Raw genomic sequence first — 19400 nt, 5'->3', positions numbered from 1 at the left:
TAACGGGGCCAGCGTCGAATTTGGAAGCGGTGCACTGTGGGAAGCTATCCCACAGTTCCCGCAGTCCCCGCTGCCCATTGGAATGCTGGGTAGAGCCCCCAATGCCTGCTGGGGGAAAAATGTGTCGAGGGTGGTTTTGGGTAACTGTCATCATTGAACCGTCAATCACGCCCTCCCTCCCTCCCTCCCTGAAAGCGCCTGCGGGCAATCTGTTCGTGCACTTTTCTGCTCAGTGACAGCGCGGGCGCCACAGCACTGCGAGCACGGAGCCCGCTGCAGTTATAGCCGTTGTCAACTCCTCGCACCTTATCGTCCACCTCTTCCACAGTCAGCTGCTGAGAAATAGGGCTACTTTTCAATGGTGTTGCAAGCACTGGTGGACCCTGGGGGACATTTTACCAACATCAACGTCGGGTGGCCAGGCAAAGTTCATGACGCGCGTGTTTTCAGGAACTCTGCTCTGTTTAGACGCCTGCAGGAAGGTAGTTTCTTCCCGGACCACAAAATAACTCTTGGGGATGTGCAGGTGCCACAGGATTCTTTGTTGCTTTTACAGATGCCTATAGTGATCCTCGGGGACCCAGCCTACCCGCTAATGCCCTGCCTCGTGAAGCCCTATGCAGGCGCCTTGCACAGCGACAAGGAACTCTTCAAGTACCAGCGAGCAGCGAGCAGCGTGACCTGTGACTGTTCAGTTTCTTTACAGAGAAGCTGAACCTGCCCCTGTTTCTTTACCAAGTTACTGTTGACTAGCATCTGCAGTTACATACCCCGTCCACCCCGCTTCCCCCACTTCCAACACATGTTTAAAAATAAAATACATCTTCCACTGTAACTTTACAAAGGTTTCTTTATTGATGACTTTGCATTAAAGGGTTGAAACTGGGATGCAGACTGTGCTGGGTAGGGTGTGCGGTGATGTAAAGACCGCCTCTAAACTCGAGGAATGACAGGCTCCTGCTCCCAGAGCGCTCTGCAGTGCCGGACTGGTTGTTTCAACGGAGCCTGCCATCCCTCCTTTTTGGGACTCTGTGTGCGGGGGCTATGTGGCCTTGTGGCGGGGGAGGATGGATACAGATTCCTCTGCTGCGTGGCTCTGTGGTCCCAGGACAGGGACCGTTGCATGAGATCTGTAACCCCCCTCCCCCGCTACAAAGTCACGTACCCCCCCACTCACACAGAACCTGCAAACCACCTCCCATACCAACCAGGGTGCCTACTGACTGCACTGTGTGTGTGACCTGCTGCTGATCCTGCCCCCGTCTCTGTACCCTGCTAAAGGTGACTGTCCTATGCAATACCCTACCCCCTCACCTACCCACCCCTTCAAACACAGCATTGTGTAAAAAAGCATGACGGAAACAGTAATTAACAGCAAAGTATTTTTAATAATTAACCAGACAGTCAGGGGATGAAACTGGGATTGGGGCTTGGGTGAGTCAGGAAGGGAAGGAATTCTCAAAAATTAGGGTATGAGAGCTTTTGGGTACTTGAGCACTCTGCTGGGGTGCAGTGACAGTTTTCACGGCCCTTGGCGCCACTCCTTCTGGTTACTTTGGGTGACTTTGTGTATGGGACTTTGTGGCGGGGGAGGGCAGTTGCAGATACACTGCGGGGGGGCTCTGTCCTCCTGGCTGCGGTCCTGTGTGGCTGGTCAGAACATCCAAGCTCGGACTGCTGTCCAGAGCGTCAACAGAGTGGTGCACTGTGGGATAGCTCCCAGAGCTACTAAGTTTGATTTGCATCCACACCTAGCCTAATTCGACATAGCCATGTCGAATTTAGCGCGACTCCCCTCGTCGGGGAGGAGTACAGAATTCGAACTAAAGAGCCCTCTATGTCAAATTAAATGGCTTCCTGGTGTGGACGGGTGCACGGTTAATTCGAATTAACGCTGCTAAATTCGAATTAAAGTCCTAGTGTAGGCCAGGCCTAAGTTAGTATGTAAATACCTACATTTACTACAACACCCCCAAAACCCTTATTGAGTAATATGAATGCCCATACAATGGATATTAATAGCTATATACTGAATATAATTATCCCCACCCCTGTTTACTGTTTACACCATTAAGCATATTCCACAGACATTTTTACCTTGAAGATACATTTCTTTGCAGTAATGGCAGCCACGAATTCCCTTAATCAGCAGTATGCAGGGAAGGGAGGAATGGGCCATGACCCCGAGCTCATTTATGTAGTTGGGAAAGTAAGGGAGTGGGGAGATAACACCTCTTTGCACAAAGGAGATCCTTCAGACAGCCACATTCCTTATGCAACAACTGCAACGCTTATCAATCCTTAACAAGCAGAAGGGAAGGGAGAAGGGTAGCACTTTATCCCTGAAGCGCAGAAGCAGTGCCTGCCCATGCTTCTGCTCCCTAAGACCATTTCAGCATACCCCGACATATCCCAACAAATGCATATCTGTTATTGCACATAACAGGACATTATCTTAAATGATATGCAGAGCTCTGGTATTTATCTAATTGTGTTTGCACAATATATGGTTGTGTTTTTGCTGACTGCCGAAGAGTACCATGTGCCAGGAGTTGAATTTGTGTATGAAATTATTGTGCAATGATGGACTTGCTCCAAACATGCCTGAACTTTGGGGTTCTTTAGAATTCAGTCCTAAATTTTGTTGACTCTGAACTTTGAAATCTGAAGTGGAATCTATAACTGAATGGTGCATATGGCTCCTAGCTGTATAAAGGTCTGAACCAGAACCCAACACTATTTCAAACTATTTGTTATTTGAAATCCAGATCTAGATCTGAATTTTGTGATGCATTAAGTAGGCCTAAATTAAAGGAAGTAAGAAAGTGATAGCATTACCTAAGTACTTATTGTAAATAGATACAGCTATGAAAATGTGAAATTAAAAACTGTATTTTTCCAAAGGGAAATGAGGAAATGACCTCAAAACTCTGCATTAGACGTCTGCTCATTTCCAGGTATAGTTCAACATATTGCTTATGATCTATGAAGTTGTATATGGTCTGGGACTCAGTGTGTTGTAGCTGTATGGACTGAACTCTCCTAGAGCAGGGACAGGTACACTCAGTGGACATCTAACTTTTCCAGGACTTGCTACTTCTTGAATCCCACCAGGGATTCAGGTGCAAAACCTACCTCTTTGCTGAGGTCTTTAGTTGCCCATTTGAACAGTTGTGGGCATGTACTATTGTCTTGTACATATGAAGGCCTAGATTTAGTACTTTTGTGTCAGTTTATGATGTGCCATGTACACCATTTTAAAATCTCTAAATAAATTTAAATACTAAGGGTTAGTACAAAAGGCTTTAGGCACCTAAATCTCAGAATCAGGATGTAGTGAGATTCACAAAACCCCTTCTCAGCTGCCTCCAAACCCTATAGGCATCTAAACTCACTTGGCACCTAATTTTTTGCAATAGAAGTTCCCTACCATCTATGTTTCTGCCTCTGAGCACACACAATGCAGCTCCATGCCAGGCATCTGGACACCTCTACCTCAGTGTGGTGTATGAACCACGGAAACACAGGCATCCCTCTGCCCACTCCCCTGTGGAGCCCAATCCAGTAGGTGTGCTCAGACCTCTCCAACAGGATCGGCCCACTGTAGGCAAGCTTATCTAGAAAGGGGTTGGGGAGAGGAGGATGTCCCTCATAACTAGGGCACGACCCAATTCACAGCCATGAAAAATGTGTCACGGACTGTGAAATCTGATGTTTTGTGTACTTTTACCCTATAGTAAAATCCAGTGCAGTTATCTGTACCATTACAGGTCCCAGATGTGATTATTAGCTTGTTTCAATATTAAAAAGAAAGGCCATGAACTTGACAGGGTTTATTGATTAATACTTTACAGCAGCAAATAACACTCACGGCTCAACTCACTGGTTGGTAGAAATGAGCATTCAGGGCAGTTTTGTATTGTAGTGATCTCAATTGGTAGCCTACCATAAGACAAGTGGAATTATTTTAAAATGAGTGTCCAAAGTAAATCAAAAACCTCTACAATCATAATTGCAGCGGGTCATGTGAAAGAATTTGGAAGCCAAATTCTACATGCCAATGGTGGCAAACTGTTTTGTACAAGCTGGAGAGTCTTGTTGGATCACCCACAGTGAGCAGCAGTTCAGCACCACTTAGACTTGGAATGCCACAGAAAAAGAAAAAGGGCAGAGGATAGAGCATTGCTGAGAAACTATTTCATCTCTTTTTAAGAAGATGACAGAGAGCTCTAAGACCCATCATCTAGCTACAATAGAACATGTGGATACATTTGCAAGTGCTAATATGACGCTTGATCATCCAAAGCTGCCTGAATTCATTCAATGGAATGTACAAAATGTCAATTGTTTCCCAAGTACAAATAAGCTATGACAAGGCAACCTTCCAAACAGGGGTGGCTCTATGTATTTTGCTGCCTCAAGCACAGCAGTCAGGCGGCTTTCAGCGGTGCGCCTGTGGGAGGTCCGCTGGTAATGTGGATTCGGCGGCATGCCTGTGGGAGGTCCACTGGTCCCGCAGTTTTGGCGGCGGGTATGCTGAAGGCGCAGGACCGGTGGACATCCCGCAGGCGCGCCACCGAAGGCAGCCTGACTGCCGCCCTCACAGGGACCGGCAGTCTGCCCCCCACGGCTTGCCACTCCAGGCACGCGCTTGGTGCGCTGGTGCCTGGAGCCGCCCTTACTTCCAGAAGTTTTTGCTACACATTTTGAGATGATGAAGTCTTCAACTCATGTGAGTCTCTTGCAATTATTTCTGATGAGTTCACTGATGAGCAAGACAACTATGTACTGCATGTTCTGTTTGATTTTATTTCTAACAAGACTGGAGATGTATAGACAGGAAAGCTAACAACAGTGTTCACAGACTGCATTTACTTGGATGCTGTTAACTACACTATAATTTCTTGAGTGATAATTAAAACCGTTTCAAAATATGGTGCAGACTTTGATAAAGTATCTGCTTTCATAAGTAACAATGCAACTTCCGTGACAAAATCTTTCAAATCTGTTCTCCAAGGTCTAATGCCAAGTGCTGTCCATATTAGATGTAATGCATATATAATTTCTCTTGTCAGTGAGCTGTGGAGATGCAAGCTTGGTAAAGTTGATAAACTGGTCAGCTGCATTAAAATGATCTTTAAACACTGCCCTGGCCTCAAACTTTGATACAGGCAGAACATTGCAAATGTGACTGAAAAGTCTGAAATAGGGGAACAAAAACTTGCACTTCTCCCAGAGTCATTACTCATTGGAATTCCTGGTTTCGGGCTGTACAATACTATGCAGCTCACCGGAAGTGCTACTCTGAGTTTGTCTCAGAAGAGCTCACACTGACACCGAAAATGCAGATTTTAACAGACCTTTCAACCCTTCTAAATGATGCTCAGCTGAATGAAGAAGTTCAGTTCGTTGCCAGGACGGATGGACTTAATCACTTGGCTTGAATCTCGACATGTCACAATCCACCAAGCATACAAAAAAGTAATGGCTGTACTGTTCTGGACTGACAGTCAAACGAAAATCATTCTGACAATGCTGAGTTAAATGCCAGTGCTCAGCGGGTGTTTTCTTGCATAGCAAAGAAGCTTAAACAATATTACTGCTACAGGGAAGAGTCAAGCGACACAGAAAAAATGGCTCAAAAGTTTCAACAACCTGGAGCAGGGTTCCTAAAAATTGTGCATATTTTTGACCTTGCACAAATGCATATGCTGACGGTGAACTTGATCTTCAGTGGAAGGCAGAACCCCTCGCCTCGCAAGGCTAGCTTGGCACTATCTGACAATTCCAGTGAACTCCATGGATGCAGAAAGAACTGCGTCTAAACACGGACAGGTGTTCTCAGGGGAGAGACAGGAAATGAAGAAAGACACAGTTTCAGGATGCTCCATACTCCCATTCAATTAATGACATTTGAAACCAGAACTCTTTTTTCCACCACTTTTGTTAACTTAAGGGCTTTACATGTTTATATTTTTTTCCATTTTAAATACATATTCATGCTTTGTTACAATGCTGTGAAATGTAAGATTTAAATATTTGAAACCGTGAAATTCAAGATTTTTTAAATGCTAGGATCGTGAAATTTACTAAAATGCTCCGCGAATTTGGTAGGCCCATGCTCAGAACTTTTAGCCCAGTAGTTAGTGTATTCTCTTGTGCTGTCGGAGATCACCAGTTCATGTCTCCCCTCCACTGGAAAAGGAAAAGGGATTTGAAATGGCATCTGCCACCTTCCAGTGAGTGTTTTAGCCACTGAGCCAGATGATATTCTGATGGGGCAGGGGCTTTCTCCTGTTAAGGCTGTTCCACTGTGGATAAAGAGTCACTGGGTCAGAAAGAGAAAGCATGAATGACACTATAGCCTGGTGGATAGAGCTTTCAGTTTGGAGTGGGAGATCCAGGGTCCAGTCCTCCTGCTCCAGTGACTTTTAAAATTCTTTAGCCACAGTGGAACAGCTTCAACAGGAGAGATTGTGAGAGGACCACATCGGAATATCCCATAGCTCACTGGTTAGAGCGCTCTCCTGAAAGGTGGCAGTTCCTAGTTTTAATTCCTTTTCCCACTTCCCAGGTGAGTACCCTAACCACTGGGCTGAAAGCTAGGAAGTCTGCCGCCACCAGTTTCTTGCTAAAACGGCATAAGCACCTAATGCCAGGAGAGGTTTACAGCTGAAATATATTAAATACAATGAAAGAACGTACACACATGCTGATGAGCTTTCCAGAATTCATCCCAACTCTCACATGGGCTCAGGCAAGAGCAGTCAGGGGCGGCTCTAGAAAGTAGGCTGCCCCAGCAGCGGCGCGCTGCGCCGCGCCGCGGTCCGGTCCGTCCCGGTCTTCCTTCGGTTGGGCTCCTGCCCCTGCCGGCATCAGCCGGCAGCAGGCCGGGCCCGCGGACCGAGACCCGCCTGGGCCAGCCACGCCGGGGGGCGGCTCCGCGGCGGAAGGCGGACCCGCCGCGCGCGTCATGCCCGGCGGGTCGCCGGTCGTGTTCGGGGGCGCCGGGCCTGCTGCAGGCGGGCCGAACCGGAGCCGCTCAAAGCCGCCGCCCCCGCCTGCCGCGCGCCTGCTTGAAGCGCCTGGGCTGGCCGGGGAGAGCAGTCTTTCCACACCCCATCCTACGGGCTTCCTTGTAGTTACAAGTTCATCAGAGCTTCATCTTAGAACATGTACCTACTGTTATGAGTCTTCCAATCCTCCCCTAAGGATTGGGGCTCTCTGTGAACTAGGCTCCTGTCCATTTGCAGAATCATGAAGGAGGAACTAAACCCCAGGGTATTTATCCAAAAATCCTTTGTCTTTTGGCCCCTGGAAAATTGAGTTTGAACTAGTGTAAGTGGGGGAATGGTCTCGCTATTGTGGGGAACTTTCCTGGCTTCTGCACTACCCCAGTGAAGTGGGCTAGCGAAAGGATCTGAGTCCTCGCTCCCACTTTCTTTACCCAGAGGCCTCCCTGTCCTCAATGACTCCCCTTCCACACTCCTGTCTGGCAGAGTCCTCATAACCCCAACAAGGCTGGGCCCAGGATTCCTGGGGGGCTCAACCCCCAACCCTGCTGTGGTCGCCCAATACAGGGGCTAGGGTGTCTCTCTGCACTGGGCACCTCCCTGACCCACTGATCATTTCATACAATTTAAAGCAAATACAAGTTATTTAATTAACAATTAATTTAAAAAAAGAATAAGGAAAAATGGGAAAGGTTAAAGGAAAACACATCACGCTGCTCTATGGCAGGGAACATCACAAACAGTGTCTCTGGAACAGCAGGGCAGTTCAGTCTATTCCTTGTAGGTCCCAGGCCGTCTTCTCAGGCCCTGGCTGTGCTGCAGGGACGCTGCGGGTCGGACACTTTCTCTGGCGGTGGCCACACACTCTCAGGCTCTGGGTGGCAGGACCCTTCTCCCCAGCATCACCCCCACCCTGTGAGGGTTACGATCCCCCTCCAAGTCCGGCCTGCAGAGCCTCTTGGCTGAGGCGCTTCCCTGTGCTGGGCCCTCTGCCCAGGGTCCCCCTCGCTCTCCCCAGCTGCTCACCGCACCCAGCTCCGGACTGCTCCAGCCCCAGCTCCAGCTCCACTCTGCCTCAGCATGGCTGCTGCTGCTGCTCTGCCTTCAGCTCCCTGGGCTGCTTCTCTGGCCTCTATGGCTCTGATTGCTACAGCTCTGCTCCCAGGGCAGGTCTGCTCTGCAGGCTGCTTCTGTGACTCTGCTCCCAGCTCTGACCTGCTTCCTGGGCTGCTTGTCTGGCCCCTCTGGCTCTGGTTGCTGCAGCTCTGCTTCCAGCAGCTCGGCTTGGGCCCCTCTGACTCTGGTTGCTACAGCTCTTGTCCCAGTAGCTTAGCTTGGGTCCCCGCTCTCTCCTTAGCTTGGCCCCACTCCGTCTGACTCAGGCAATTCCAGCTCATGTGGAGGACCGGGACCCACCCTGGCCTCCTGACTCCCTGATTAGCCTGCCCACCCTGTCAATCAGGCTTATCTGGAGCATTGGCCTCTCCCGATTGTTCCTGGGGACTCTCAGGCTCCTGATTTCCCATTGACCCTTCCCCTTTTAGTGCTGGGAGCTAGCCAACCAAAACACCCCCACTGAATGTTAGTAAAGGGGCAACAGTCCCCTTACATAGTATAGCCATTTCTTCCCAGAAGATTGGTATTAAAGGGTTGATAATGGATGAAGTGTATTAGCCTTCCCCCACCCCCAGTTGAGGAGATACATAAAATGCCACAATAACATATACACAGTTACATGTTTAATACAATGAACCCCACAGATGTTAACCCTAATTCAGTAAGGTTCAACTTAATTCAGTAAAGTTATCTTAATTCCATAAGGTTTGTTCATCTTATTACAGGTTATCACCAGTCTGCCACAATGATATCACTGTGTGAAATGTTTTTCCTAAAGATCTGCAGTCAAGAGTTTTAACTTGACTTTAGGCGTGGATTGTAGACAAAGGCATCTAATAAATGCCAGGAGATGGATGTCTGCATTACGGATGGGGGGCCCATATCAACTAGACTGTCCCTATATTAATCAAGAAATCAAAGAAATAATTTAATCTCTGCAAATTTAGGTAACATTGTAAGTGGGTAGAAACTGACCTGAAGTCCCGTTCAAGAATGGTTTTGTAACACTGCTGGAAATGATGTTTTTAGCACCGGTTGAGGGAAAACCATTGCTGACAAAAGTCATCAGCAACAGATCGATTTCCCAGTGTACAGAGGGTCTTAAAGTATTTTGAGACTGGGTGTAGCAGGGTGATGTAGCCCATTGTGGGCCAGGGCCAGCCAACCCTAGTTACTAAACAGACACACCTGAGCAAGAATCAAGCTATTCCATTAGAAGAGAGCAGGAAGCTGCAGAGATGGGAGAAAGAAGGCTCAGAAAGCAGAAGCCTGAGAAGCTGTAGCTGGTGTGAGGAAACTGCTGTAGGGAGCAAGACTGTCTCTTGCAGGGAAATATTGAACTGTGACCCAGCTTTAGGGAGGAGGGCTGGGGACTTCCTACCTAAGAGAAGAGGGACATTGAACAAGAGTTGAGGCCTGGCCGGCCAAACTCCTAGTTGAAGAAAGAGAGAGAGCCATTGAATTGGGACAAAACTCCAGGAAGGAGGGCTGGGGACTCCCTACCTCAGAGGAGAAAGACACTGAACTGGGGTTGAGGCCTGAAGGGCGCATGTATGTCAGGACTAAATAAATTGGACCCCAGAAAGGGAATGTTTGAATGGCGTTTGGACTGTGTGTGCAGGGCTAATTTAAGAAGTCCCTTGAAGGGGAAAGTGAGGCAGACTCCTGTAGAGTGACCTCAGGCCAGGAGGGGGCACTTGGGTGGTGATCCGTTCAGTTACACTGGAATAGTGGACATTTTAAAAGAATTCAGACCATGACTGGCTCATTGAAACATACTGTGAAGTCCTTCTTCACAAGAGGAGAGCTTTCATACAATTAATCCCATATGAGAAGTCTCCCTCAGATCTGTGAGACTTGGCAGTTTTGCCTAACTGAGCAGAGAGCTAATGGAGAGTTTAAACAAAAAGTAAAGTAAACAGAAAACTTGCTTGAACTGGTATCTGTCCACAGAGAAAAGTGCTTGTGGGAGGGAAGTTGGCATGATTTTTTTTCTTTAGGATATAGCTGATTAATCTCATGGGCCAGATCTTCACCTGTCATATACTTGCATAACTCCATTGATTTCCCACAGGTGAGGATCTGGCCCATTCCCTCTGTTAATAATATCTTAGATTAAATAAACTGAATTATGAATTAAAGTCTAATTTACCTTTCTCTAATTTGTAACTCTCTCCGTTTAAACAATGACAATGGATTTATTAGTTGTACTTTCATTTCATTATTTTCTCAAGCGCTTCACTTCCTGATTGTCACATCCCAGGTACAGTGGTGGTCTTTGTGATACAACACTGCATTTCCTTTATATGGAAATTAAGTTCTTGAAAACTTTTCTATTCTCATTCAGCCTTATAAATCATCCTCTTGCATATTACTTTTATTTATTTATGTTTTAAAATAATCTGGAGGTCTGTAATTATCCTTATCTTCAGCTGGAACAGCACATGGATAAAAATAACAGAAAGAATGGCATGGAGCTCTTATTTCTTAGAACTCTGGCCCTGATCTTTAGGCCTGCCTACACTAGGAAATTGACCACATGCTGACAATTGTTGTCAGCAATGAGTCCACATGAACCAGGCTGAAAAAATAAACATGTTTTCTTCAGCATTATTTCAGAAACCATTCTATCAAGTTTCAAGAACACTTTATCATAAAAGGAACTGGACAAATCCCACTTCAGCACACTAGCACTTCAATCATTTCTCATGGTAGATGGGCCTTTGGAGTGAGTAAGATTCTTTTGGTCTCTTGCAATGGAACTAGGACTCATGGAAAAACTGATGATGTAGTCTGCATGACTCTTTTTCCCACTCTGTTTTACTGTCTGTTGATAATGTATTAGGTAGTATAGACAAACCTTACCTCATCCTCACCAGGAAAAAAAGTGTAATTTAATAAGCCCTAGTGGGGTGACCTGGCATCATTTCAACCAGTTAATGTATTGTAGCTATGATAGCCTTATTTTCATTAAGATTTTTACGTGTTAGCTAAGAAATGTTAAAGCCCCTTTTTTCCTCATATAGACATGGCCTAAGGGGTCAGAGTTTAGGTTTGGTTTGGAGAGACATGCAAGGGTTAAGATGATTACCCAAGCAGTCTAAACCTCTGGGTCTCCAGAATGGAACTTCTGACTGTGTTGTCGGTCCCATCAGAGAGGCTTTCTGATGATGATCTCTTTTTAGTCTTTGCACATCCACAGGAATAAGAACATAAGAATGGCCATACTGGGTCAGACCAAAGGTTCATCCAGCCCAGTATCCTGTCTACGGACAGTGGCCAATGCCAGGTGCCCCAGAGGGAGTGAACCTAACAGGTAATGATCAAGTGATCTCTCTCCTGCCATCCATCTCCACCCTCTGACAAACAGAGGCTAGGGACACTATTCCTTACCCATCCTGGCTATTAGCCATTAATGGACTTAACCATGAATTTATCTAGTTCTTTTTTAAACCCTGTTATAGTTCTAGCCTTCACAACCTCCTGAGGCAAGGAGTTCCATAGGTTGACTGTGTGCTGTGTGAAGAAGAACTTCCTTTTATTTGTTTTAAATCTGCTGCCCATTAATTTCATTTGGTGGCCCCTAGTTCTTACATTATGGGAATAGGTAAATAACTTTTCCTTATCTACTTTCTCCACATCACTCATGATTTTATATACCTCTATCATATCCCCCCTTAGTCTCCTCTTTTCCAAGCTGAAAAATCCTAGCCTCTTTAATCTTTCCTCATATCCCTAATCATTTTAGCTGCCTTCTCTGAACCTTTTCTAATGCCAGTATATCTTTTTTGAAATGAGGAGACCACATCTGTACGCAGTATTCAAGATGTGGGCATACCAGGGATTTATATAAAGAAAATAAGATATTCTCTATCTCTTTTTAAATGATTCCTAACATCCTGTTTGCTCTTTTGACTGCCACTGCACACTGCATGGATGTCTTCAGAGAACTATCCACAATGATTCCAAGATCTTTTTCCTGATTAGTTGTAGCTAAATTAGCCCTCATCATATTGTATGTATAGTTGGGGTTATTTTTTCCCATGTGCATTACTTTACATTTATTCACATTAAATTTCATTTGCCATTTTGTTGCCCAATCACTTCATTTTGTGAGATCTTTTTGAAGTTCTTCACACTCTGCTTTGGTCTTAACTATCTTGAGCAGTTTAGTATCATTGGCAAACTTTGCCATCTCACTGTTTATCCCTTTCTCCAGATCATTTATGAATAAGTTGAATAGGATTGGTCCTAGGACTGATCCTTGGGGAACACCATTAGTTACCCCTCTCAATTCTAAAAATTTACCATTTATAAGGACAACATGGTGTGATAAATAAGGAAGACATGGACTGATAAAAACAGAGTGTTGAAATTCTTTGCTAGGTACGTGTGTGCTTGATGCAAAAAGAAATTACAAGAAAATACCTACTATAAAGGCCAAGTACTGAAAATTGTTAGCTTTGTTGGTCCCAGGATATGAGAGAGAAAAGGTGGGTGAAGTAATATCTTCTATAGAACCAACTTTGATGAACTTTCGAGATACACAAAGCTCTTTTTTAGGTAGCGCAAACACATTTTTTTCAGCACATTATATAGAAGAAATTATTCAGAACCATCTCCATTCTAGGTGAAGTTTTATGTTGACTTACTGACAAGTCAGTGAAATCCAGGGTTATCAGATATTAATATTTACATAAGCTTAAATTGTCAGCAGTATACAATACATACATTGTTTTCAAGTTTCACAAATGTTCTGGTTCAGTTCCTCGTTCATGTTTTGCCGATGGGAAAATATTCATTCTGGGTATCTATCCTTATGATCATGTTTCAAGACCAATAAAGCAATAAACTATAACTCCTATTTACTGTAAATAAACACAGCTGAGAAACAAGAGTTCATGTTACTTACTCTGTAGTATATAAATAGACAGTAAAATTCAGTAAATTATTCCTGTGAATGTTTTTTCTAGCACACCAGGTACTGCAGAGTAAGTGACTGGATGGTATCTTTGCTCTTTCTTTTAGTTCTGTTCTTTAGTTATAAAATTGTGCATAGATGGTAAACATACAATAGAAATTTCCTTAAAATCTTTGATTTATGTGTATTAAAAGGTAGAACTCTGTTTATTTCTTCATCAAACAAGGTTTAAGGTTACATTGTGTTATAGTTTATGTATTTTAATTTGAAAAAAAATCAGTCATGATTTAATGTTCCTACTTTGTTCAGAGTATAACAAAATATGTCTTTTCTAATTTTTTATGCTATTCATTTAGGAAGTATATGCAATTTTACAGGTAAGTTGGGGAGTCTATTCCCTACATTATCTTTGACTTAACAGCATACAGCTGTATTACCAAGTGCAAGTCCTGGTATTCACTTCTATACCATCCCCAGTGCACTTGTGCAGGGCAGAAAAAAATTCACTTTCTTAAAAGCAGTTTTTACTAAAACTTTAAGGATTATGTTTGCAGGCAACCTGATGGGACTTAACTGAAATTTGCTGCTTTTTTTGCTAGAAGTTGTGGGGTTTTTAGAGCAGGACAAATTCCAATAATTAGGGGTACTTCATTAAGATCTGAGAAAAGAATAGTTAAGAAGTGTTTTCAGGAGCACCAAAGCTCTGATTTAAAAAAAAATAACTACTACAAATATTTTAGGAAATAGACATGTAGCATTCCTTTATATAGCCAATGTGTAATATTGCAACATTAAGAGCTTATTTTCACTCAAAATGTCTTTAGGGCAGTGGTGGGCATCCTGCGGCCTATCAGGGTAATCCGCCGGTGGGCCTCCAGACCGTTTGTTTACATTTGCATGGCTGCCCACAGTTCCTAGTGGCTGTGGTTCACCATTTCCAGCCAATGGGAGCTGTGGGAAGTGGCACAGACTGCAGTTTGCCCGTAACTGCTTTAGGATAATTCTTTTAATAATTTTTCACAGGTTAGGACTCAAACAATGCCGCTGCTTCCAATATTCAACACTTTTGTCTTGGTGTTAATTCTGGTGACAACTTCCAACTCAAATCCTACTCAGGTTGTCCAAAAATGGGATCAGAATGCATGTACACTTGTTGTGTGTGGACCTGCTCAGAACGGACTACCAGGAATCGATGGAAAAGATGGCCCTAAAGGGGAAAAGGGAGATCCAGGTATAGAAATATTTACTTACTGTTCACCTGTTGGTCAGATTGGTGTTTAAAAAAAACTGATAAAAAAAGAAAGCATAATTCAAATAATGTAGCTACATGGAACTTGAGCAAAAACATTTGTCAAGCATGAAAAATCTGGAGATCCTTAATATACTGCTAATTACTAAAACACTAGGATGAAACTAACATTCAAATAAAAGCTAGGTTAGAAATTAAAATCGATGCTTCTGAGATAGATAATAATCTCTAGAGCCTTTTACTTCCAGGCCACCAGTTTTGAATCTGATCCAGATTGGCAGTGTCTGAAACTTGTTACCAGCCAATGCCTGTCCTGTGATCTATGTGAAATAACTTGCTTGTTACAGTGCATTTCTTGGTGGTTAACACACACACACACACACACACACACACACACACACACACACACACACACACACACACACACACACACACACACATATAATAAACAAGACTAATAGCACTCTTGGCAGTGTCAGCAGATGGCCAACACCAGGGTGATATACATTCTGGTATTGTTAAGCCTCAAAATAAATTGAATTGGCACTGAAGAAACAGGTCCTGGAAGAGTTGTTCAGTTCTCACTGCTGCAGATAGAGGCAAAGGATGAAGAGACATTCAGCCTGCTCTCTAGAAATTACTATAAGAAGTTATTCTCTAATCACACTGTACTTAGTATTTATTTGTATTACAATATCACTTAGAATCCCTAACAGAGATCTGAAAATCATCTTGTTGAGCAATTTACATAAAACATGGTAAGAGAAAAACTCTGCCCTGAAGAACTTACAAACTCAATAGACGAGACAGAAAGAAAGATGGGAGTAGTATGCCCATTTTGCAGATGGGCAATGGAGGCATAAGGGATTATGAGCTAGGTTTTCAAAAGAGTATAGCTCCCATTTAAGCACCATATTTTCAAAACACTGCACTGAGTGCTGAGTTATTTTGAATATCCAGTTGCAAGGGTCACAATGAGAGAGTTTATATTCTTTTGAAAATCTGGTCCCAACTGTGGATTCTGAGCATCTGAAAATCTGGTTTCAAGGTCTGTTGAAAGTATGGCTTTATCTGTACATGCTCGGAAACATTTTAAGAATTCCAGCTGCGCTCACATACTAATATTTCCATTAAGAAGTGAATCCAAACCAAACTTCTGAAGACATTTCAGATGTTTGAATTTGATATTCTAATAATAGTGGTAGAGTCAAGCTATAAAGTTTGGACCTGGATCAGGATCTGAACTTTTCCCAGAATTCATTATGGTCTTTTTTTTTATCTGTAGTTATGACAGCAATCACAAACTCTTATAACACCTACAAACAGTGATGAGCTGCCAAAATACTAACAACCGGTTCCCTCCTCCTCACCCCATGAGGGGGTCATGCCCCCCCCGGGGACTCCTGCCCCATCCAACCCCCCCATGTTCCTTGACAGCTCCCCTGCTGGGACCCGTGCCCTATCTACCCCCCTTCCCTGTCCCCTGACTGCCCCTTGCCACCCCATCCAATCCCTTCTCTCATTCCTCATGGCACCCTGGGACCCCTACCCCATCCAACCACCCCTTCTCTCTGTCCCCTGACTGTCCCTGGAATCCCTACCCCTAACTGCCCCCCACTGCCCCATCCAACCCCTGCTCCTTCCTGACTGCCCCCCGGGACCCTTGCCCCCATTCAATCCCCCTGTTCCCTGCCCTTCGACTGCTCTGACACTAATCCACCCCCCCAACTCCCCTGCCCTTTATCCAACACGCCCTACCTGCTCCCTTACCGTGCTGCCTGGAGGTGGGGGCCCAGCTGGGCTGGAGCTGGGACCGGAGCCACCCGGCCGATGTCTGGGCCGGACCCGGGGGCCGGGCAGGAGCTGCGCCACCAGGCTGAGTTCGCAGCAGGACCCGGGGGCCCAGCAGGAGCCGCGCCACGCTGCCCGGCGAGGTTGCAGCTGGACCCGGGGGGCAGGAGCCACGCTGACCCGCCCCAGGGTCCGGCCGCGACCTCGGCAGGCGGCGACTGGAGCCCTCCTCCCGATGGCGCCCCCAGCCCCGGCCCTAGCTCAAGCTCACCTGCAGGAAGCCTCTGCTTTTTTCTCAGCCCTCCCAGGCTTCCCGCGCGAACAGCTGATTCGCGGGAAGCTGGGAAGGGGGAGGAGAAGCCGGAGGAGCTTCAGAAGAGGAGGCAGAGGCAGAGTGAGGTGAGCTGGGGCTGGGGAAAGGGTAGGGAGCTGCTAGAGCTTTTGTTAAATTTAAAAGCCTTTTGGAACTAGTTGTCCCTCCAGGAACAACCGGTTCTAAACGGGCTTCTAAATTTAACAACCGGTTCTCACGAACCGGTGCAAACCGGCTGCAGCTCACCACTGCCTACAAAGTCAATTGTTTACTTGCTTTATTTTTGTATCTTCCTTTTCCCTGAATAAACACATTGCATTGCAAGGATTAAGAGGGTTACCAGGTCTTCCAGGAAACGATGGATCCCCTGGACCAAAAGGAGACAGAGGTGCAGAAGGACCAAAAGGAGACTGTGGAGGCACAGGTAAGCAGTGCACCCCTTTTGAGGGAGGGTAAAGAAGAAGCCTAACAGTGCATACACAGAAGCTATTATGTTCCAGTTGGGCTTTGCTGCTTCTGTCTGAGTGGGGAAGAAATACACAGAGGTGGGCACTGGGGAAACCAAACAGTCTTGTTTGCAATGGAAAGAAGTGAGTGAGGCTTGAAGGGTTAATCTGATGAACTCAAACGTCTAAGAGCAGCATTCTAAAGGAGACAGACACCACAGGGATGGGTACCTGATCCCTGGGTTTGTGGGATGAAGGATGTGCTGCTGGAAGACAGGGAAGAAGTCCTACAAGGGTTCACCAGGAGCAGCTGTACAAATGATCTCAGTTCTTGTTCATGAAATTTGCCGGCATAGGCTGAGATTGGCAAACATCATGATAGTTCTACCTACTGCAAAGGTCAAGTGGGCTTCTAGTGAATGCACATATTCTTCACAACTCTCCTCAGAACTTTGCTAATTAACTTTATTCTAATTTCCAAAGTTTTATTTTTCTAACTATTGTCTTCTGCTTCTAATTTTTAGCTTTTACAATTGAATTGAAAAGCTAGTATTACTGCACTCAACGAGTAGTTTCCCTTTTATTTTCAGTGGACTCGTGGCCTCAACACCTCAGTTTTAAACTTGTATCTTCTTGAGGAACCAAGAAATCAAAAACAGTATCTCTGGTGTTACACTTGTGATTCATTACTAGTTCTGGAGGTGACTTCTCTGGCTTTTTTAAGCTTTTAGAAAACCTTCCATATTTTAATGTAACACAATAAGAACAATACTATTATTTTATTCTTCAGAATGTGAGCTTTTAAAAACTGAAATAAGTAATTTTCAAGAACAACTGAAGACCCTGAAAGCTACTGTCAGCAAAATCCAAAAAGGTAAGACAAGTGCTGTTCATTCCAGTCAGTGATAGATGGGTCCAAACGGACTCATTTGGATGCAGATCTAGACCCCTACTTCTTTAGAGTTAAAAAGGATTCATATCTGGTGTCTGATCTGGGCTTTTTGCTAGTTGCTCATACTCCAAACTTCTATGTACTTGTTGGATGTTTTTGTAAAGTAACTCAATTCTACAATATAGGAAGTATAGGTCTAACTCTCTCACATGTATTGTTAGCCTCGGCAGGTCTCCACTTTGATGTAAATAGGAAAGTCCATCCAAGAACAGCTGTGGGATCAAGTGCTAAAAAAATTCCATACAAAATATACTTAGGATGAAATAATGTGGCTTAGGTAGGGTCACTTTGTGTCTGAAATGTTATTTGATTTGTCCTATGACCAAAAAGAATAATGAGATACCACCACTCTCTGACATCTACACCACGTGTGGCCTCATTCTGCCCCTTGATTTCCCATTTACTTCCTCTGGAACAGGAACAGGCCCTTGTGTCTTACCTGTAAAGAGAGCTGCAAATGCTAATTGATATAATGGAATGATGACAGAAATTCTCATATCAAGGACAATGGGCCTGGCCTCATAAAAAAATACTGCAGTAATGTTCCCAAACACTGCACTTTACAATAGTGACATGGCGATATTTTAGGCTACCAAAATAGTATTAAACTCTGGTATTGTGTACAATTCCAACTCTGCTCTCTAGGACAATAAAAACTTCCTCAGCTCTGCCCTCATTGCTATCTAAAATAACAATAATAAAGTATAAACCTCAACCTAAGATTTTTCCTGGTTGTTTTAGGGTCTTCCTGAGACCTTTTGCCTCTGTCCATGGTTTTCTCTACACCAGTAAAATATTCTTCCCCTTTCAAACTTCTTGGTCGGTGTGCAGCTGGAATGACAGAATGAATCGACAAAAATAACTGCCTCTTGCTCCAGGGTCCAAGAACTTGTTACTCTAATCTAAAGACTAGTGTGTGGGAAAAAATTTAACTTGATGTACTGTACTTCTGTGTTTTTTCTAGCTTGGATTTTCATAAATGGCAATAGTGCCGGTGAAAAAACATTTGTAACCAATGGCGCTGAAGGTGACTTTGAGACCTCAAAAGCCACATGTTCCCAAGCTGGTGGCCTGATTGCTTCTCCAAGGAATTCTGCAGAGAACAGCGCCATACAACAAATAGTAGTTCGTCATAACAAAGCAGCATATATTGGAATAAACGATATACAAACAGAAGGTTCATTTAAGTATCTAAGTGGTGAAGCAATAGGATACTCAAACTGGGCTGCAGGAGAACCAAATAATGTTGGTGGAATTGAAGACTGTGTAGAAGTATATGGAGATGGCAGATGGAATGACAAATCCTGTAATGAAAAACGGATAATAATCTGTGAATTTTAATCTCCCTAACCTTGTAGTTTTTATTAAAATCAGTTGTGCAAGTTGGCTTGCAGCTTTAAAAATTATAAAAAAAACCCCTGGGTTTAGCAGGCCAATGCTCAAACCACTGAGCTATCCCTCCCTTGTTGATTTACATTAGCCTCACATTTTGCATACTGTGCTGCATCAGTGATGTAAAGGTATAGATATGCTGAATCTTGCTGAAATTTCTATTATGATAAATTAAATTGCAATAAAATCATCATGCAACTTTGAACT

At 44.4% G+C, this 19400-nt stretch overlaps 2 protein-coding genes across 2 annotated transcripts in view; both read left to right on the top strand.

The window, feature by feature from the left end:
• Positions 1 to 19400, top strand: part of LOC120409262 (pulmonary surfactant-associated protein D-like) — a 58192-nt gene that overhangs the window by 19656 nt on the left and 19136 nt on the right. The window lies entirely within an intron of this gene.
• On the top strand, positions 13098 to 19281 carry LOC120409263 (pulmonary surfactant-associated protein D-like). Its single transcript, XM_039547016.1, has 5 exons — positions 13098 to 13110; positions 14074 to 14281; positions 16729 to 16827; positions 17640 to 17723; positions 18766 to 19281. Exons 2-5 carry the CDS (start codon positions 14089 to 14091, stop codon positions 19140 to 19142), a joined length of 753 nt encoding a protein of 250 aa, XP_039402950.1. The 5' UTR covers positions 13098 to 13110; positions 14074 to 14088; the 3' UTR covers positions 19143 to 19281.

The sequence above is a fragment of the Mauremys reevesii genome, linkage group 7 (genome assembly GCF_016161935.1).
Source record: "Mauremys reevesii isolate NIE-2019 linkage group 7, ASM1616193v1, whole genome shotgun sequence".
In the NCBI taxonomy this organism is placed as follows: domain Eukaryota; kingdom Metazoa; phylum Chordata; order Testudines; family Geoemydidae; genus Mauremys; species Mauremys reevesii.
This window is presented reverse-complemented; position numbering and strand designations above follow the sequence as displayed.

Excerpts from the sequence above, each read along its gene's own strand:
- LOC120409263 (XM_039547016.1), top strand. The coding sequence starts at position 14,089 with ATGCCGCTGCTTCCAATATTCAACACTTTTGTCTTGGTGTTAATTCTG. Across the intron at positions 14,282-16,728 it reads AGGGGAAAAGGGAGATCCAG|GATTAAGAGGGTTACCAGGT; the intron begins GTATAGAAATAT and ends TTGCATTGCAAG. Across the intron at positions 17,724-18,765 it reads TGTCAGCAAAATCCAAAAAG|CTTGGATTTTCATAAATGGC; the intron begins GTAAGACAAGTG and ends TGTTTTTTCTAG.